The sequence below is a fragment of the Zonotrichia leucophrys genome, chromosome 26 (assembly GCF_028769735.1).
Source record: "Zonotrichia leucophrys gambelii isolate GWCS_2022_RI chromosome 26, RI_Zleu_2.0, whole genome shotgun sequence".
Taxonomy (NCBI): Eukaryota; Metazoa; Chordata; class Aves; order Passeriformes; family Passerellidae; genus Zonotrichia; species Zonotrichia leucophrys.
Genome location: NC_088195.1, coordinates 2,623,734 through 2,641,100, shown reverse-complemented (window position 1 = coordinate 2,641,100; position 17,367 = coordinate 2,623,734). Strand labels below are relative to the sequence as shown.

Here is a 17,367-nt window from a genome sequence, read left to right as displayed (position 1 = left end):
TTATTCCCTCTTTGTTTAAATTTCCTCCTGAAAATCTCTGTAAAATCGCTCTTGGGTACTCAACACTTTCCTAAAACATTCCCAAATATTCCTCCTTTTCTCCATGGCCTTCAGGGGAGAGTTCTGGGGGCGAGAACAGTCACACCACCAAAATAAACCTTTATTCCCTCTGTGTTTCACTCTCCTCCTGAATAGAACTCCAGAATTGCTCCGGGGTACTCAACACCTTCCTCAAATGTTCCCAAAAATTTCTCCTTTTCTCCATGGACTTCAGGGGGGAGTCCTGAGGGGGAGAACAGTCACACCACCAAAATAAACCTTTGTTCCCTCCTTGTTTCGCTCTCTTCCTGAAAACCTCTGCAAAATCACTCTTGGGTACTCAACACCTTCCTAAAACATTCCCAAAAATTTCTCCTTTTCTCCATGGACTTCAGGGGGGAGTCCTGAGGGGGAGAACAGTCACGCCACCAAAATAAACCTTTGTTCCTTCCTTGTTTAAATTTCCTCCTGAAAATCTCTGTAAAATCGCTCTTGGGTACTCAACACCTTCCTAAAACATTCCCAAAAATTTCTCCATGGCCTTCAGGGGCGAGTCCTGAGGGGGAGAACAGTCACGCCACCAAAATAAACCTTTGTTCCCTCTTTGTTTCACTTTCCTCCTGAAAATCTCTGTAAAATCACTTTTGGGTACTCAACTCTTTCCTAAAACATTCCCAAAAATTTCTCCTTTTCTCCATGGCCTTCAGGGGAGAGTTCTGGGGGCGAGAACAGTCACACCACCAAAATAAACCTTTATTCCCTCTGTGTTTCACTCTCCTCCTGAATAGAACTCCACAATTGCTCTGGGGTACTCAACACCTTCCTAAAACATTCCCAAATATTCCTCCTTTTCTCCATGGCCTTCAGGGGTGAGTCCTGAGGGGGAGAACAGTCACACCACCAAAATAAACCTTTGTTCCCTCCTTGTTTAAATTTCCTCCTGAAAATCTCTGTAAAATCGCTCTTGGGTACTCAACACCTTCCTAAAACATTCCCAAAAATTTCTCCTTTTCTCCATGGCCTTCAGGGGCGAGTCCTGAGGGGGAGAACAGTCACACCACCAAAATAAACCTTTATTCCCTCTGTGTTTCACTCTCCTCCTGAATAGAACTCCAGAATTGCTCCGGGGTACTCAACACCTTCCTCAAATGTTCCCAAAAATTTCTCCTTTTCTCCATGGACTTCAGGGGGGAGTCCTGAGGGGGAGAACAGTCACGCCACCAAAATAAACCTTTGTTCCCTCCTTGTTTCGCTCTCCTCCTGAAAATCTCTGCAAAATCGTTCTTGGGTACTCAACACTTTCCTAAAACATTCCCAAAAATTTCTCCTTTTCTCCATGGCCTTCACGGGGGAGTCCTGAGGGGGAGAACAGTCACACCACCAAAATTAACCTTTATTCCCTCTGTGTTTCACTCTCCTCCTGAATAGAACTCCAGAATTGCTCTGGGGTACTCAACACCTTCCTAAAACATTCCCAAAAATTCCTCCTTTTCTCCATGGCCTTCAGGGGGGAGTCCTGAGGGGGAGAACAGTCACGCCACCAAAATAAACCTTTGTTCCCTCCTTGTTTCACTTTCCTCCTGAAAAGCTCTGCAAAATCACTCTTGGATATTTAACAGCTTCCTAAAACATCTCCCAAGATATTTCTTCTTTTCTCTAAGACCTCCTGGTCCTACTTGCCCAGCTGAGCTCACCTGGGTGATGCAGGCACCAGTGAAGGCCACAATGATGCCACCACCATATCATACCCACCCAGGTGACATCCCCCATGTCCCACGTGCCCAGCTGAGCTCACCTGTGTGATGCACGCCCCAGTGAAGGCCACCACCATATCATACCCACCCATGTGATGATGCCACCACCATATCATACCCACCCATGTCCCACGTGCCCAGCTGAGCTCACCTGGATGATGCAGGTACCAGTGAAAGCCACAATGATGCCACCACCATATCCTACCCAGCCAGGTGACAACCCCCATGTCCCGCCAACCCAGCTGAGCTCACCTGGATGATGCAGGTACCAGTGAAGGCCACAATGATGCCACCACTATGTCATACCCACCCAGGTGAGGTAAGAACCCCCTCCATGTCCCACCTGCCCAGCTGAGCTCACCTGTGTGATGCACGTCCCGGTGAAGGCCACAATGATGCCGCCACCATATCATACCCACCCATGTCCCACGTGCCCAGCTGAGCTCACCTGGGTGATGCACGCCCCGGTGAAGGCCACGATGATGCCACCACCATATCATACCCACCCATGTCCCACCAACCCATCTGAGCTCACCTGGGTGATGCAGGTACCAGTGAAGGCCACGATGATGCCACCACCATATCATACCCACCCATGTCCCACGTGCCCAGCTGAGCTCACCTGGGTGATGCAGGCACCAGTGAAGGCCACGATGATGCCACCACCATATCATACCCACCCAGGTGACATCCCCCATGTCCCACGTGCCCAGCTGAGCTCACCTGGATGATGCAGGTACCAGTGAAGGCCACAATGATGCCACCACTATGTCATACCCACCGAGGTAAGAACCCCACCCATGTCCCACGTGCCCAGCTGAGCTCACCTGTGTGATGCACGCCCCGGTGAAGGCCACGATGACGGCCACCACCATGTCCCACCCACCCAGGTGACATCCCCCAAGTCCCACCAACCCAGCTGAGCTCACCTGGGTGATGCAGGCACCAGTGAAGGCCACGATGATGCCACCACCATGTCCCACCCACCCAGGTGACATCCCCCATGTCCCACCAACCCAGCTGAGCTCACCTGGGTGATGCAGGCACCAGTGAAGGCCACGATGATGCCACCACCATATCATACCCACCCATGTCCCACGTGCCCAGCTGAGCTCACCTGGGTGATGCAGGCCCCGGTGAAGGCCACGATGACGGCCACCACGTTGACGGTGAGCTGGAACTGCAGGAACTTGGAGATGCTGTCGTAGACGTTGCGGCCCCACATGACGGCCTTGACGATGCTGGTGAAGTTGTCGTCGGTCAGGATGATGTCCGAGGCCTCCTTGGCCACGTCCGTGCCCGCGATGCCCTTGGGGACAAAGCCAGGGCTGAGTCACGGCCCTGCTGCGTGCCAGGGATGTGCCCAGCAGGAAAAGCCCCTGGAGATGGTGCCAATCCCTGCTCGGCAGGGCCAGAGCTTCAAAGGCTTCAGGGACAGGCTCTGAGGCTGCCCAGCTTTCCCAGACAGGGCCACAGTGCAGAAAAGATGGGAAACAGCTGGGAAAACACCAGGAAACAGCTGGGAAATAAACAGGAAACAGCCGGAAAACAGCTGGAAAACAGCTGGGAAAATGCCAGGAAACAGCCAGGTAAGAGATGGAAAACAGACAGGAAACAGCTGGGAAATAGCTGGAAAACAGACAGGAAAATAGACAGGAAAACAGCCAGAAAACAGACAGGAAAATAGACAGGAAAATAACTGGAAAACAGACAGGAAACAGCTGGGAAACAGCTGGAAAAAAGCTGGAAAACAGCTAGGAAAATGCCAGCAAACAGCTGGAAAATGGCTGGAAAACAGACAGGAATCAGCTGGAAAATAGAGTGGAAAACAGCTGGAAAACAGACAGGAAACAGCTGGAAAACAGCTGGGCAACAGCTCCCTCCTCACACCAGGGATTGGCTCCATCCCGGGCTGGGCACCTCTGCTGGAGCCCAAGGGAGGGAGAGCTCAGCCTGGAGGTTTCTGCCCTGACCCGGGCTGAGAACGGCCCTGCAGCTTCCCCAAAATCCCCAAAACCCCCAAAAATCCCCCAAAATCCCCAAAATCCCTGTCAGCATCTCCAGGGCAGCGGGCCCGGCTGCGCTTCCCGGAGCCGGCACAGCGAGGCGCTCGCCCCGCAGGAATTCCATGCAGGAATTCCCAGCCCTGCCCAAAACGAGCCCATTCCCAGATTCCCCAGATCCCAATCCCTCCTCAAGGGGAAATCCCTCCCTGTTGCAGGGCATTAGGGTTTAGGGTTTCCCTGCTTCTGGAATTGTGTTTGGATGTTCAGCACATTCCTAAAAACACTTCCCAAAAATCTCTCATTTGCTCCCCACCCAGCTCCTGCTCATGTCCCTAAATTAATCCACAGGGAACCTGTTAAAAACAACAGGTTTATTTCCCTGCTTCTTTCAGACAGGATAAAAAAGCATCAAACCAGAGTTTTCCACCATAAATCAATTCCCAAAGGCTGATCCAGCACCGTGCCTGGAATTGGGGTGAAAAGCTGCAGGAAAAACCAAATCCTGGGGCTCCCATGGCTCTGCTGGGTCCAGCAGAGACACCAGGACAGGGCAGGTCCCTGCTCTGGGACCTCCAAGGAATTCCCAACCCCTTTCTCACAGCCCTACGCAGCTCAGACTCAAACCCAACACCCTAATAAAATCCCTTTTTGGGTTTTTAGTCCATCCCATAGATCTGGATCAGAGTTTCCATGGTCTGGAAGAATCCCATGGAAAAAAAGGAAAACCCCCAGGCTGGCCCTACCATGGCAAACCCAACATCTGCTTTCTTCAGGGCTGGGCCATCGTTGGTGCCGTCCCCTGTCACAGCCACCACCTGCCTCTGGTCACCCACGGTGCTGTCGATGATTCCTGTGGTGGAAACGAGAAATTAAACCCCAAGGGAAGGATCCCAGCCTGGATCAGGCTGGAAAATTCCAGGGAGGAGCCCCTGGGGAGGGGCAGTGCCCACCTTTCACCAGGGTGTGCTTGTCCGTGGGCGAGGAGCGCGCCAGCACCCGCAGCTTGGGCCAGATCTTGTCCAGCTGCTCCTGCTCCACCTGCAGCACCAGGAAAAGGGAAATGATTCCACCCCAGGAATCTTCTGTCCCACCAGAGAGCAAATCCCAGCTGGGATGGGGCAGTGGCTTCACCCCAAACACTGCTGAGCAACCCAGCAGCTTCCTGATGCAAGGGAATGAGGAAAACCCAGTGGGATTTGGGAAATTCAGCAGGATTTGGGAAACCCAGCAAGATCCTAAAAAGCCAGCAGGATTTGGGAAATTCAGCAGGATTTGGGAAACCCAGTGGGATTTGGGAAATTCAGCAGGATTTGGAAAACCCAGCAAGATCCTAAAAAGCCAGCAGGATTTAAGAAACCCACTGGGATTTGGAAAATCCAGCACGATCCGGAAAACCCATGAGGATTTGGAAAAACACATCAGGATTTGGGAAACCCATTGGGATTTGGGAAACCCTCAGGATATGGGAAACCCTTTAGGATTTAGGAAACCCTTCAGGATTCAGAAAACCCATAAGGATTTAGGAAACCCCTCAGGATTTGGGAAATCCCCTGAGATTTGGGAAACCCATCAGGATTTAGGAAACTCATCAGGATTTAGGAAACCCATAAGGATTCTGAAAACCCATCAGGTTTCTGAAAACCCTCCAGGATTTAGGAAACCCTTTAGGATTCAGAAAACTCTTCAGGATTTAGGAAACCCAACAGGATTCAGAAAACTCATCAGGATTCAGGAAACCCATAAGGATTTAGGAAACCCCTCCAGATTCGGGAAACACATTAGGATTCTGAAAACCCAGCAAGATCCTGAAAACCCCTCTGGATTTAGGAAACCCATCAGGATTCAGAAAACCCAGTATGATTTGGGAAACCCTATAGGAGTTAGGAAACCCTTCATGATTAAGAAAACCCCTCAGGATTTGGGAAACCCCTCAGGATTTAGGAAACCCCTCAGGATTTAGGAAACCCCTCAGGATTTAGGAAACCCCTCAGGATTTGGGAAACCCCTCAGGATTTGGGAAACCCCTCAGGATTTAGGGAACCCCTCAGGATTTGGGAAACCCCTCAGGATTTGGGAAACCCCTCAGGATTTAGGAAACCCCTCAGGATTTAGGAAACCCCTCAGGATTTAGGAAACCCCTCAGGATTAAGAAAACCCCTCAGGATTTAGGAAACCCCTCAGGATTTAGGAAACCCCTCAGGATTTAGGAAACCCCTCAGGATTTAGGGAACCCCTGAGGATTTGGGGTTTTGCAGCTGCAGACGCCTCCCTGCCCGAGCTGCCCCACCTCTCCCTTCTCGTTGCGGATCAGGCGGTTGAACTCCTTCCCCTCGAGGCACAGGAAGTCCTCCCCGGGCAGCAGGATGCCACACTTGGTGGCGATGGCACGGGCAGTGTTGATGTTGTCCCCTGTCACCATGCGGACGGTGATGCCAGCGCGCTGGCACTTCAGGATGGCATCGGGCACCTGGGGACAGGGACAGCGACGGGGTTGGCACTGGGAATGCCAGGAGTGAGGCGGCTCCTTGTCCCTAAAAGGGTCTGGAGAGGGCTCTGGAGGGGTGGGGGAGCTGCATCTGCCACCCCAAAGGGAAGGGACCTCGCTGTCACCTCACTGCCACCTCGCTGTCACCTCCCTGGGGCTCCCATGGCTCTCCTGGATCCACCAGGAGAGAGAATTCCCAACCCTTTGCTCACAGTCCTACACAGCCTTTCCTCACTTCCAAAGTGAAGGGACCTCAATGCCACCTTGCTGTCACCTCACTGTCACCTCCCTGGGGCTGCATCTGCCACTTCAAAGGGAAGGGACCTCGCTGTCACCTCGCTGTCACCTCCCTGGGGCTCCCATGGCTCTCCTGGATCCAGCAGAGACACCAGGACAGGACAGATCCCTGTTCTGGGACCTCCAAAGAATTCCCAACCCTTTGCTCACAGTCCTACACAGCCTTTCCTCCCTTCCAAAGTGAAGGGACCTCACTGCCACCTTGCTGTCACCTCACTGTCACCTCCCTGGATGACAAGGCATGGCCAGGCCGCCCATAAAAGCAGGAATCTCATCCCCTCCCACCCCACTAATGGGTTTATCCATCAGGGAAGAGAGGAAATTGGAGTGAGCAATGAGCAAATCGAATCAGGAGCCTCCAGAGCTGCTGCAGCCGGGGGATGTGTAATGCAATTCCCAGATTGCCAGATCCCTGAACATCTCATCAGGGAGCAGGAGAGCAGGGGGAGAGCTCCAGACTGCATCCAGAGGCAGGGACGGGGCATTATTGCATTAGCCCAGCACACAGCTCAGAGGGAAAACCAGCTCCAGGAGCACAGGGATTCTTCCTGCCTGTTTCCATCCACCTTTGGTGCAGCACAGACCCCAAGGATTGGGAATTTTGGGTGGGAATACGCTGCCATGGTGTTGTTTTGTCCAAAAAAATGGGAGAGAAATGCCCACAGCAGGGATGGGCAGAGAGGAACTCTGGAATTCCTTGGGGGCAAAGCAGGGAGAGCTGCTGGAATTCCCTGGGGAAAAATCAGGGATGGGCACAGAGGAGCTGCTGGAATTATTTGGGGGCACAGGAGGGATGGGTACAGGGGAATTGCTGGAATTTCTTGGGGGCACATCAGGGATGGATGTGGTGATAGGAATGTGCTGAGTGGTTTTTGGGTGGATGTTCCTTGGGGAAACACCAGGGATGGGCACAGAGGAGCTGCTGGAATTCCTTGGGGAAATTTCAGGGATGGGCACAGAGGAGCTGCTGGAATTATTTGGGGAAACACCAGGGATGGGCACAGGGAAACTGCTGGAATTATTTGGCGGCAAAGCAGGGAGAGCTGCTGGAATTCCTTGGGGAAAAATCAGGGATGGGCACAGAGGAGCTGCTGGAATCATTTGGGGGCACAGGAGGGATGGGTACAGGGGAATTGCTGGAATTCCTTGGGGGCACATCGGGGATGGACACAGAGGAGCTGTGGATGTGGTGATAGGAATGTTCTGAGTGGTTTTTGGGTGGACGTTCCTTGGGGAAACACCAGGGATGGGCACAGGGGAGCTGCTGGAATTCCTTGGGGAAATTTCAGGGATGGGCACAGGGGAGCTGCTGGAATTCCTGGGGGGAACATCAGGGATGGGCACAGAGGACCTGCTGGAATTATTTGGGGGCACAACAGGAAGAGCTGCTGGAATTCCTTGGAGGCGGAACATCAGGGATGGGCACAGTGGAGCTGCTGGAATTCCTTGGGGAAATATCAGGGATGGGCACAGAGGAGCTGCTGGAATTCCTTGGGGAAACATCAGGGATGGACACAGGGAAATGCTGGAATTCCTTGGGAAATATCAGGGATGGACACAGGGAAATGCTGGAATTCCTTGGGGAAATATCAGGGATGGACACAGGGAAATGCTAGAATTCCTTGGGGAAATATCAGGGATGGACACAGGGAAATGCTAGAATTCCTTGGGGAAATATCAGGTATGGACACAGGGAAATGCTAGAATTCCTTGGGGAAATATCAGGGATGGACACAGGGAAATGCTAGAATTCCTTGGGGAAATATCAGGGATGGACACAGGGAAATGCTAGAATTCCTTGGGGAAATATCAGGGATGGGCACAGAGGAGCTGCTGGAATTCCTTGGGGAAATATCAGGGATGGGAACAGGGGAGCTGCTGGAATTCCTTGGGGAAATATCAGGGATGGACACAGGGAAATGCTGGAATTCCTTGGGGAAACATCAGGGATGGGAACAGGGGAACTGCTGGAATTCCTGAGGGGCGCAGCGAGGAACTCCTGGAGTTCCTGAGGGGATCCCAACCCAGAGCAGCAGGAAAAGGGCCAGGAACAGCCCAGGCCAGGGGGATTTGGTACCTCGGGCCGCACGGGATCCTCAATCCCCACCACAGCGATGCAGGTCAGGTCAGACAGGATCTCACTCTCGTTGTCCCAGTCGGGCTCTGCACCCGCAGGGAAGTCCCGGAATGCCAGGCAGATGGTCCTGAGCCCGTGGCAGGCCATGGGCTCGATCACCTTCTTCACCATCTCGTCCCTGTCCTTCACCTTGAACACGCGCGGCTCGCCGTTCTTGTCCAGGATCTTGGTGCACCTGAGGGGACACGGAGGTGAGTGAGGCACTGTCACGTTCCTGGCACCCCATCCACAAAAAACCGGGCTGTTCCTTTTTCACAGCCCACTTCAGATTTCCTAAATCCACCCAAAAAATGCTCAACACATTCCTGTCATCCCATCTATAGAAGGGACACACCCCCCTTCCACAGCTCCCTCCAGATTTCCTAAATCCACCCAAAAATTCACTCAGCACATTCCTGGCATCCCATCTACAAAAAGGAGCTTGTCCCTTTTTCACAGCCCTTTCCAGATTTCCTAAACCTACCCAAAAAACACTCAGCACATTCCTGTGACCCCACTTCCAAAAGGGGCACATTCCCCTTCCACAGCTCCCTCCAATTTTCCCAAATCCACCCAGAAAAACCACTTGGCACATTCCTGGCACCCCATCTACACAAAGGAGCTGTCCCTTTTTCACAGCCCCCTCCAGATTTCCTAAATCTACCCAAAAACCACTTGGCACATTCCTGGCACCCCATCTACACAAAGGAGCTGTCCCTTTTTCACAGCCCCCTCCAGATTTCCTAAATCTACCCAAAAACCACTTGGCACATTCCTGGCACCCCATCTACACAAAGGAGCTGTCCCTTTTTCACAGCCCCCTCCAGATTTCCTAAATCCACCCAAAAACCACTTGGCACATTCCTGGCACCTCATCTACAGAAAAGGGGGCATTCCCCTCCCACAGCTCCCTCCAGCTTTCCCAAACCCACCCAAAAATTCACTCAGCACATTCCTGGCACCCCATCTACAAAAAGGTGCTGTCCCTTTTCCACAGCCCCCTCCAACTTTCCCAAACCCATTCCTGGCACCCTGTATGGACACCCCCTTTCTCTCCACCCCGCTGGGCACCTCCCAGCACCCGCCCCATGCCCCCTTGCCCCGTGGGATGCCCAGGGATGCCCGGGGCTGGGGCAGCAGCAGGATTTACTTGCGCAGGATGATCTCGGAGGCGCCCTTGCTGTACATGCGGAAGCCGCCGCCGCTGTTCCTCAGCACGGTGCTCATGGACTTGCGCACCGAGTTGAAGGTGTAGACCTGATTTTTGGGGGAAAAAAAACCCCAAAACTTAACTCCACAACTTGTAAAAATTGTAAAGCTGGTGTGTTTATTACAGCCCTGGATGTGTGTGGGGTCGTTCCTCCTAAAGGACAGCTCCAGAGAATTCCCAAACCTTTTTTATCCCCCTTACTTGTACATTTGCAGAGTTTCACAACAGGGTTATGTATATTCATTATAGGTTCTATAGGTCCTATTCATTATAGGTTTATGTATATTCATTATAGGTTCATCTAGGTCCTATTCGTTATAGGTTTGTGTATATTTATTATAGGTTCATATAGGTGCTATAGGTCCTATTCATTATAGGTTTATGTGTATTCATTATAGGTTCATATAGGGTCTTTAGGTCCTAGTCATTATAGGTTTATGTATATTCATCATAGGTTAATCTAGGTCCTATTCATTATAGGTTTGTGTATATTTATTATAGGTTCATATAGGTGCTATAGGTCCTATTCATTATAGGTTTATGTATATTCATTATAGGTTCTATAGGTTCTATTCATTATAGGTTCATTTAGATTCTATAGGTCCTATTCATTATAGGTTTATGTGTATTCATTATAGGTTCATATAGGGTCTTTAGGTCCTAGTCATTATAGGTTTATGTATATTCATCATAGGTTCATACAGGTTCTATAGGTCCTATTCACTATAGGTTTATGTCTATTCATTATAGGTTCATATAGGTTCTATAGGTCCTATTCATTATAGGTTTATGTATATTCATTATAGGTTCATTTAGATCCTATAGGTCCTATTCATTATAGGTTTATGTACATTTATTATAGGTTCATACAGGTTCTATAGGTCCTATTCATTACAGATTTATGTATATTTATTATAGGTTCTATAGGTTCTATTCATTATAGGTTCATTTAGATTCTGTAGGTCCTATTCATTATAGGTTTATGTACATTTATTATAGGTTCATACAGGTTCTATAGGTCCTATTCATTACAGATTTATGTATATTTATTATAGGTTCATATAGGGTCTTTAGGTCCTAGTCATTATAGGTTTATGTATATTCCTTATAGGTTCTATAGGTTCTATTCATTATAGGTTTATGTATATTCATTATAGGTTCATACAGGTTCTATAGGTCCTAGTCACTATAGGTTTATGCATATTCATTTTACTGGTTTTGTGTTACAGCTTGTACAGAGAACTCTCTGGTCACCCTGTCTCTTGCAGCTTCAGCTTTGGCTCTCACATTTGTTTCAAAGTTCAAGGGGGAGTTCCCATTCTTTTTCCTTAGCTGAGGCAGTTTTGACAGCACAGCAGAGTTAACAGCCCAAACACGTTAAAACAGCACATTTCATCTATGCTAGCAAGCTCCAGACTCAATAATTCGCCTAAATCCTAAATGGATTTCTACCCTGGGAAATTTCTACTCTGTTCCAGACCTTGTAGAGCTTCTCCTCGGGCACCTCGTTGCGCACAGCCTGGTAGTCCTGCTTCAGGTCCAGCACGAAGCCCAGCAGGGCACACTCGGTCTTGTTGCCCACCTGGCGGGGCAGCCCCCCTTCCTTCTCTGGTGGCTGCAAAAAGGAGGGAGAAATGATGAAGGATGCCCAACCCGGGTGTGGAGCAGGGTGGAATGATGAAATGATGGAAGGAAGGAAGGATATGGAAGGAAGGAAGGATATGGAAGGAAGGAAGGAAGGAAGGAAGGAAGGAAGGAAGGAAGGAAGGAAGGAAGGAAGGAAGGAAGGATATGGAAGGAAGGAAGGAAATGGAAGGAAGGAAATGGAAGGAAGGAAATGGAAGGAAGGAAGGAAGGAAGGAAGGAAGGAAGGAAGGAAGGAAGGAAGGAAGGAAGGAAGGAAGGAAGGAAGGAAGGAAGGAAGGAAGGAAGGAAGGAAGGAAGGAAGGAAGGAAGGAAGGAAGGAAGGAAGGAAGGAAGGAAGGAAGGAAGGAAGGAAGGAAGGAAGGAAGGAAGGAAGGAAGGAAGGATATGGAAGGAAGGATATGGAAGGATGGATATGGAAGGATATGGAAGGAAGGAAGGATATGGAAGGATGGATATGGAAGGATGAATGGAATGATGCCTTCAGTTCTAGCTTTTGCATTTTCCAGACTCTGTACTGCATTAGGATATGACTCTGAACTTCACATGCTCTCCTCACAGCTCAGTCACACAAAATAATCCTTTTCCAGCCCCCAATCAAGGACATCACTGCAGCTTCAGCCCCAAAAAGTGCAAACAACAGGGAACTGAGGAGAGCAAACTGGGACAATGGGACTGCTGTGACTGGACAATTAACCCCAATATGGAAATGGAGAAAAACTTTTATAAAAGTGTGAAAACTCGTGACCAGGTGTCCATCTTGGGTGGAGCCACAGCCGGGCTCTTGTACTGTATCCTTGAAGATTCACCTTGGGCAGGTAGGAGAGGGGACAAGGTGAGGGGAGAGGGGACAAGGTGAGGGGACAGGGACAAGGTGAGGGGACAGGGACAAGGTGAGGGGACAGGGAGAGCCCTTCCCCACCAGCTTTGAGGTCACTCTCACTATATTTAATAAACTTTATCCCTTTAACTCCATCCAGTCTGCATTCCAGGTACCCTCCCACGTCATCAGGACACCCCAAAGCTTTGGTCCCACAGCTCACCAGGATCTTGGAGGTGTAGGCAGAGTTGATGGCCACGCCGTGGACGATGAGGTCCAGGGTTTTGGGCAGGATGGCCTCGGGGTCGGGGATCTGGCGGTAGTGGGTGTCCCCCACGTAGGCCTGCACCACGGTCATGCGGTTCATGGTCAGCGTGCCCGTCTTGTCCGAGCAGATGGCCGTGGCGTTGCCCATGGTCTCGCAGGCGTCCAGGTGCCTCACCAGGTTGTTGTCCTTCATCATTTTCTGCAAGCAGAGAGAAGGTCAGGGCTGAGCTCACCCCTGTCACCCTTACAGAAAGTTGTCTGTCATAATGCGATTGATTTTGAAAAGTTTCAATCCTGGTAGACTGCAGTAAATGTGACCTATGATCCTGCTTCTAATGTGGCCACTGCCTTTGTGCTTACCAGACATAATGCCACTGTTTATGTTAAAAGGGGTTCAAAGGAACAGCAACCACGGGCTCGGGGAGTTCTGTTGGAGCTGGTGCTGCATTCAGAGGCCTGTGGGCCAGAATAAAGCTCTGCATCCAAACCCTCCATCAGAACCGACTCCTGTCCTTCACCATGGCCTTAAAGCTTCTCCACAGAGGGAAACCTGAGGAGCAGCCCCTGTTATGGGGGGAAGCTCCATCCCAGCACCACCAGAGCTCCTGCAGGCCTGGATTTGTCCCCACGGGCCCAGTGCAGCACCCAGCCAGCCCAAAGTGTCTGTGGGGTGAAACACCACACACCCACAGCCCAAAGTGTCTGTGGGTGAAACACCACACACCCACAGCCAAAAGTGTCTATGGGTGAAACACCACACACCCACAGCCAAAAGTGTCTGTGGGGTGAAACACCACACACCCAGGCAGCCCAAAGTGTCTGTGGGGTGAAACACCACACACCCAGGCAGCCCAAAGTGTCTGTGGGGTGAAACACCACACACCCAGCCAGCCAAAAGTGTCTGTGGGGTGAAACACCACACACCCAGCCAGCCCAAAGTGTCTGTGGGGTGAAACACCACACACCCACAGCCAAAAGTGTCTGTGGGGTGAAACACCACACACCCACAGCCCAAAGTGTCTGTGGGGTGAAACACCACACACCCACAGCCCAAAGTGTCTGTGGGTGAAACACCACACACCCAGCCAGCCCAAAGTGTCTGTGGGGTGAAACACCACACACCCACAGCCAAAAGTGTCTGTGGGGTGAAACACCACACACCCAGCCAGCCCAAAGTGTCTGTGGGTGAAACACCACACACCCAGCCAGCCCAAAGTGTCTGTGGGGTGAAACACCACACACCCAGCCAGCCAAAAGTGTCTCTGGGGTGAAACACCACACACCCAGCCAGCCAAAAGTGTCTGTGGGGTGAAACACCACACACCCAGCCAGCCCAAAGTGTCTGTGGGGTGAAACACCACAAATCCAACCAGCCAAAAGTGTCTGTGGGGTGAAACACCACACACCCACAGCCCAAAGTGTCTCTGTGTGAAACACCACACACCCACACAGCCAAAAGTGTCTGTGGGGTGAAACACCACACACCCACACAGCCAAAAGTGTCTGTGGGTGAAACACCACACACCCAGCCAGCCCAAAGTGTCTGTGGGGTGAAACACCACACACCCAGCCAGCCAAAAGTGTCTGTGGGGTGAAACACCACACACCCACACAGCCAAAAGTGTCTGTGGGTGAAACACCACACACCCAGCCTGCCCAAAGTGTCTGTGGGGTAAAACACCACACACCCACAGCCAAAGTGTCTCTGGGGTGACACACCACAGCTGCCACAATCTGGCTCAGCAGCAGGGCCAGGCAAGCTCAGGCATGCCCTGTCCAGCTAGATTGGATTATTTATTGATAATTCCAGCAGTCCCTCCTCACGCCAGGTCTCACCTTGACAGAGTAGGCCAGCGAGATGGTGACGGCCAGCGGGAGCCCCTCGGGCACGGCCACCACCAGCACGGTGACGCCGATGATGAAGAACTTGACGAAGTACTGGATGTAGATGGGGGTGCACTCGGCCAGCCAGGGCCGCTTCTGCACCCCAAAGGTGTCGATGACGAAGTAGAGCACCAGGATGATGACGGTGATGGCCGACATGATCAGCCCTGGGGACAAGGAGGAGGTCAGGGGACACAGGGGACGGAGGGGACAGGGTCAGCCCTTCCTCTGGGGACACTGGGGATGGGGACAAGGATGAGATAAGGGGACACAGGACAGGGTCAGCCCTTCCTCACCAGTTCTGGGGACACTGGGGATGGGAACAAGGATGAGATAAGGGGACACAGGACAGAGTCAGCCCTTCCTCACCAGCTCTGGGGACACTGGGGATGGGGACAAGGGGACACAGGACAGGGTCAGCCCTTCCCCACCAGCTCTGGGGACACTGGGGACAAGCACAGCCCTTCCCCACCAGCTCTGGGGACACTGGGGATGGGGACAAGGGGACACAGGACAGGGTCAGCCCTTCCCCACCAGCTTGGGGGGACACTGGGGATGGGGACAAGGATGAGATAAGGGGACACAGGACAGAGTCAGCCCTTCCTCACCAGCTTGGGGGGGGCACTGGGACACTGTCACTGTCACTCACCTGCCTTCCCGATCTGCACCGCCAGGCGCGTGAGCTTCCCCTGCAGCACCGACTTCTCCTTCTTGGGCACCTTCGCCTTCTTCTTCTCCTTCTCCTCGTTCTCCACCCCCTCCTGGCTCTTCAGGGGCTGGATCTCTAAGGCCACACCATCCTGAGTTTTAGCTACAGCCCGGGGGGGTAAAAGAAGACACCAGGTGTGAACAGGAGAGGCCCAGGCCAGGCTGGAGGACACCACGGAGGAGGATGGTGGTGGCAGAGAGAGAGAGAGAGAGAGAGAAATCCAGGACAAGAACCACTCCCGAGCACACACGCGTCCGAGCACATGGAAGCTCCGTGTCCAGGGCCCTGCCACCTCTCTCCGGGGTGCTTTCCTGTCACTACCCCCTGCCCACGGATCAGGGATCCTCAGGGGTGACTCTGGCACCGTCACACCTCTGCAAGAGACCCTCCAGGCCAGATTTTGGGGTCTCTTCCAGCCTCTAAGCCTGCAGAGGATTGGGAGGGCTTTGGGATGAGCCCAGAGATGCTCCAGTGTCCCCAGGTCCCACAGTGCCACCTCTGCAGAGCCCTGTGGGCAGCCCAGCAGCAAGGGAAGGGGTGAGATGGAGGGGAAGGTTAGAAATTGGGATGGAGACTGAAGAGCAGGGAGCCAGGAATCCTCCAATCCCAGCCTGGAGCCATCCCCCTTTGGCACCTGAGACAGCCAAGCTTCCCCTTCCTAAAACTGGGCTAACCCAGCTGGGAGGCTGCCCTGGGCAAACCCAAGCCTGGCAGCTTTGGAGAGGGATGGGCAGCCCAGCAGAGGCTCCTCCTGAGCTGGTGTGGCCCCAGGGCCACCCCGGGACCTGTCCCCTCGTGGGCTGGAGGCCACCCCGGAGCAGCTCCGCGGTGACAAGAGACCCGACACGGACACAACAAAGCACCCGGACACAGCTGACCCAAGGAGGGCAACTCAAACTGCTGAGAGAGAGAGAGAAACAGAGAGAGAAACAGAGAAACAGAGAGAGGGGTGGAGAGAGAGGTGCAGAAATGGGGCTTCCTCCACAGCCTGCAAAGAACAGGTGAGAAACACTGGCGAGGAGACGCTCACGGAGTCGAGGCCATGGCAGGACAGGGTGCAAATGTCCCCTGGGCTGGGTCCTGGGGGAGATCTCATCCCAGGAATGCCAGGAGGGCACCTCCAGCTCTGCCCTGAACGCCAACCCTGTGCAGGGACAGCTTTGAACCATCAAATCCCTGCTGGGAGTCATGGAGTGATCCCAAGGAAGGGATGCTCTGCCAAAAGCCCTCCCTGAAAAATGGCTTTTCCCCATGTAGAAACAATGGGAAGGTTCATCCCAGTGATGCCTTAGGATTTTAGTTTTTATCTTTTTCATACATTTATAGTCCTGCAGTTCTTAAGTGTATAACTCTAAACTCCATATCCAGCGTGAGCTGCTGCTTTCTCATTTTTACACAATTCCTCTCCAGGCCTGGGAATCAACAACACCTCACTGGTCAGGCCCTGAGAGATGGGAGAACAAAAGTGAGCTGGGGGTGCAAATTTGGGGTCAACGACTTCATTACCTGAAGCTGTAATTGGAAAATTAACCCCCAATATCCAAATGAACCAAACTTATTAAAAGTGTGAAAACCCCGTGACCTGTGGTCCATTTTTGGACCTAAATGCCCTAAACGTACCTGAAGGCCCTTCAATAAACAAAACTGCTTTTTTTTTCCTTTGATTTGGTCTGGCCTCTGTTTTTGGGCAGTCCCAGCAAGGCACCCCCTGCCTTGGGTTGGGGTTTTGGGGACACCACGGGACCGTTGCACCCTGTCCTGGAGAAACGAGGCGAGAGTCCCACCGGAGCAGCAAAGAGCACAGACTGATGAGGAGAAGGAAGGAAGGAGGAAGAAGAAGGAAGAAGGAGGAAGGAGAGAGGAATGCTTGCTAGTTAGTGTGGTGCTGTTCAAAGGATGGAGAGGCTGGCGTTACCTTTGTTGCGGTTTTCGGGGGCTCCACCTTTTTTACCTGTTCAAAGAGAGAAAGGGGGGAGGGCTGAGCACAAGGAGCCACATTCCCCCTGCAGCTGGGATCCTGTGGGCACCCTCTGGACACCACCACGCCTTGGTCCACACACTGCTCGAGGCTCTGGAGCTCCCAGGCTGCCCTGGGCACCCCTGGCCCAAGGGTTCTGCTTCTCCCCACCTGTAAAT

At 52.2% G+C, this 17,367-nt stretch overlaps 1 protein-coding gene across 4 annotated transcripts in view; it reads right to left on the bottom strand.

Moving 5' to 3' along the window:
- The window catches only part of ATP2B4 (ATPase plasma membrane Ca2+ transporting 4), a 79,204-nt gene that overhangs the window by 17,865 nt on the left and 43,972 nt on the right, over positions 1–17,367 (bottom strand). For 3 of the 4 annotated variants that reach the window (XM_064732903.1, XM_064732900.1, XM_064732901.1), the window contains exons 7-17: positions 17,147–17,182; positions 15,172–15,333; positions 14,475–14,689; positions 12,595–12,837; positions 11,388–11,522; positions 9,848–9,954; positions 8,659–8,893; positions 6,087–6,266; positions 4,750–4,837; positions 4,543–4,649; positions 2,911–3,102 (exon numbers count right to left, since the gene is read on the bottom strand). In XM_064732903.1, coding sequence (XP_064588973.1) covers positions 2,911–3,102; positions 4,543–4,649; positions 4,750–4,837; positions 6,087–6,266; positions 8,659–8,893; positions 9,848–9,954; positions 11,388–11,522; positions 12,595–12,837; positions 14,475–14,689; positions 15,172–15,333; positions 17,147–17,182 — 1,700 coding nt within the window. The remainder of the gene's footprint in view (positions 1–2,910; positions 3,103–4,542; positions 4,650–4,749; positions 4,838–6,086; positions 6,267–8,658; positions 8,894–9,847; positions 9,955–11,387; positions 11,523–12,594; positions 12,838–14,474; positions 14,690–15,171; positions 15,334–17,146; positions 17,183–17,367) is intronic. The other variant, XM_064732902.1, reaches the window with a different exon arrangement.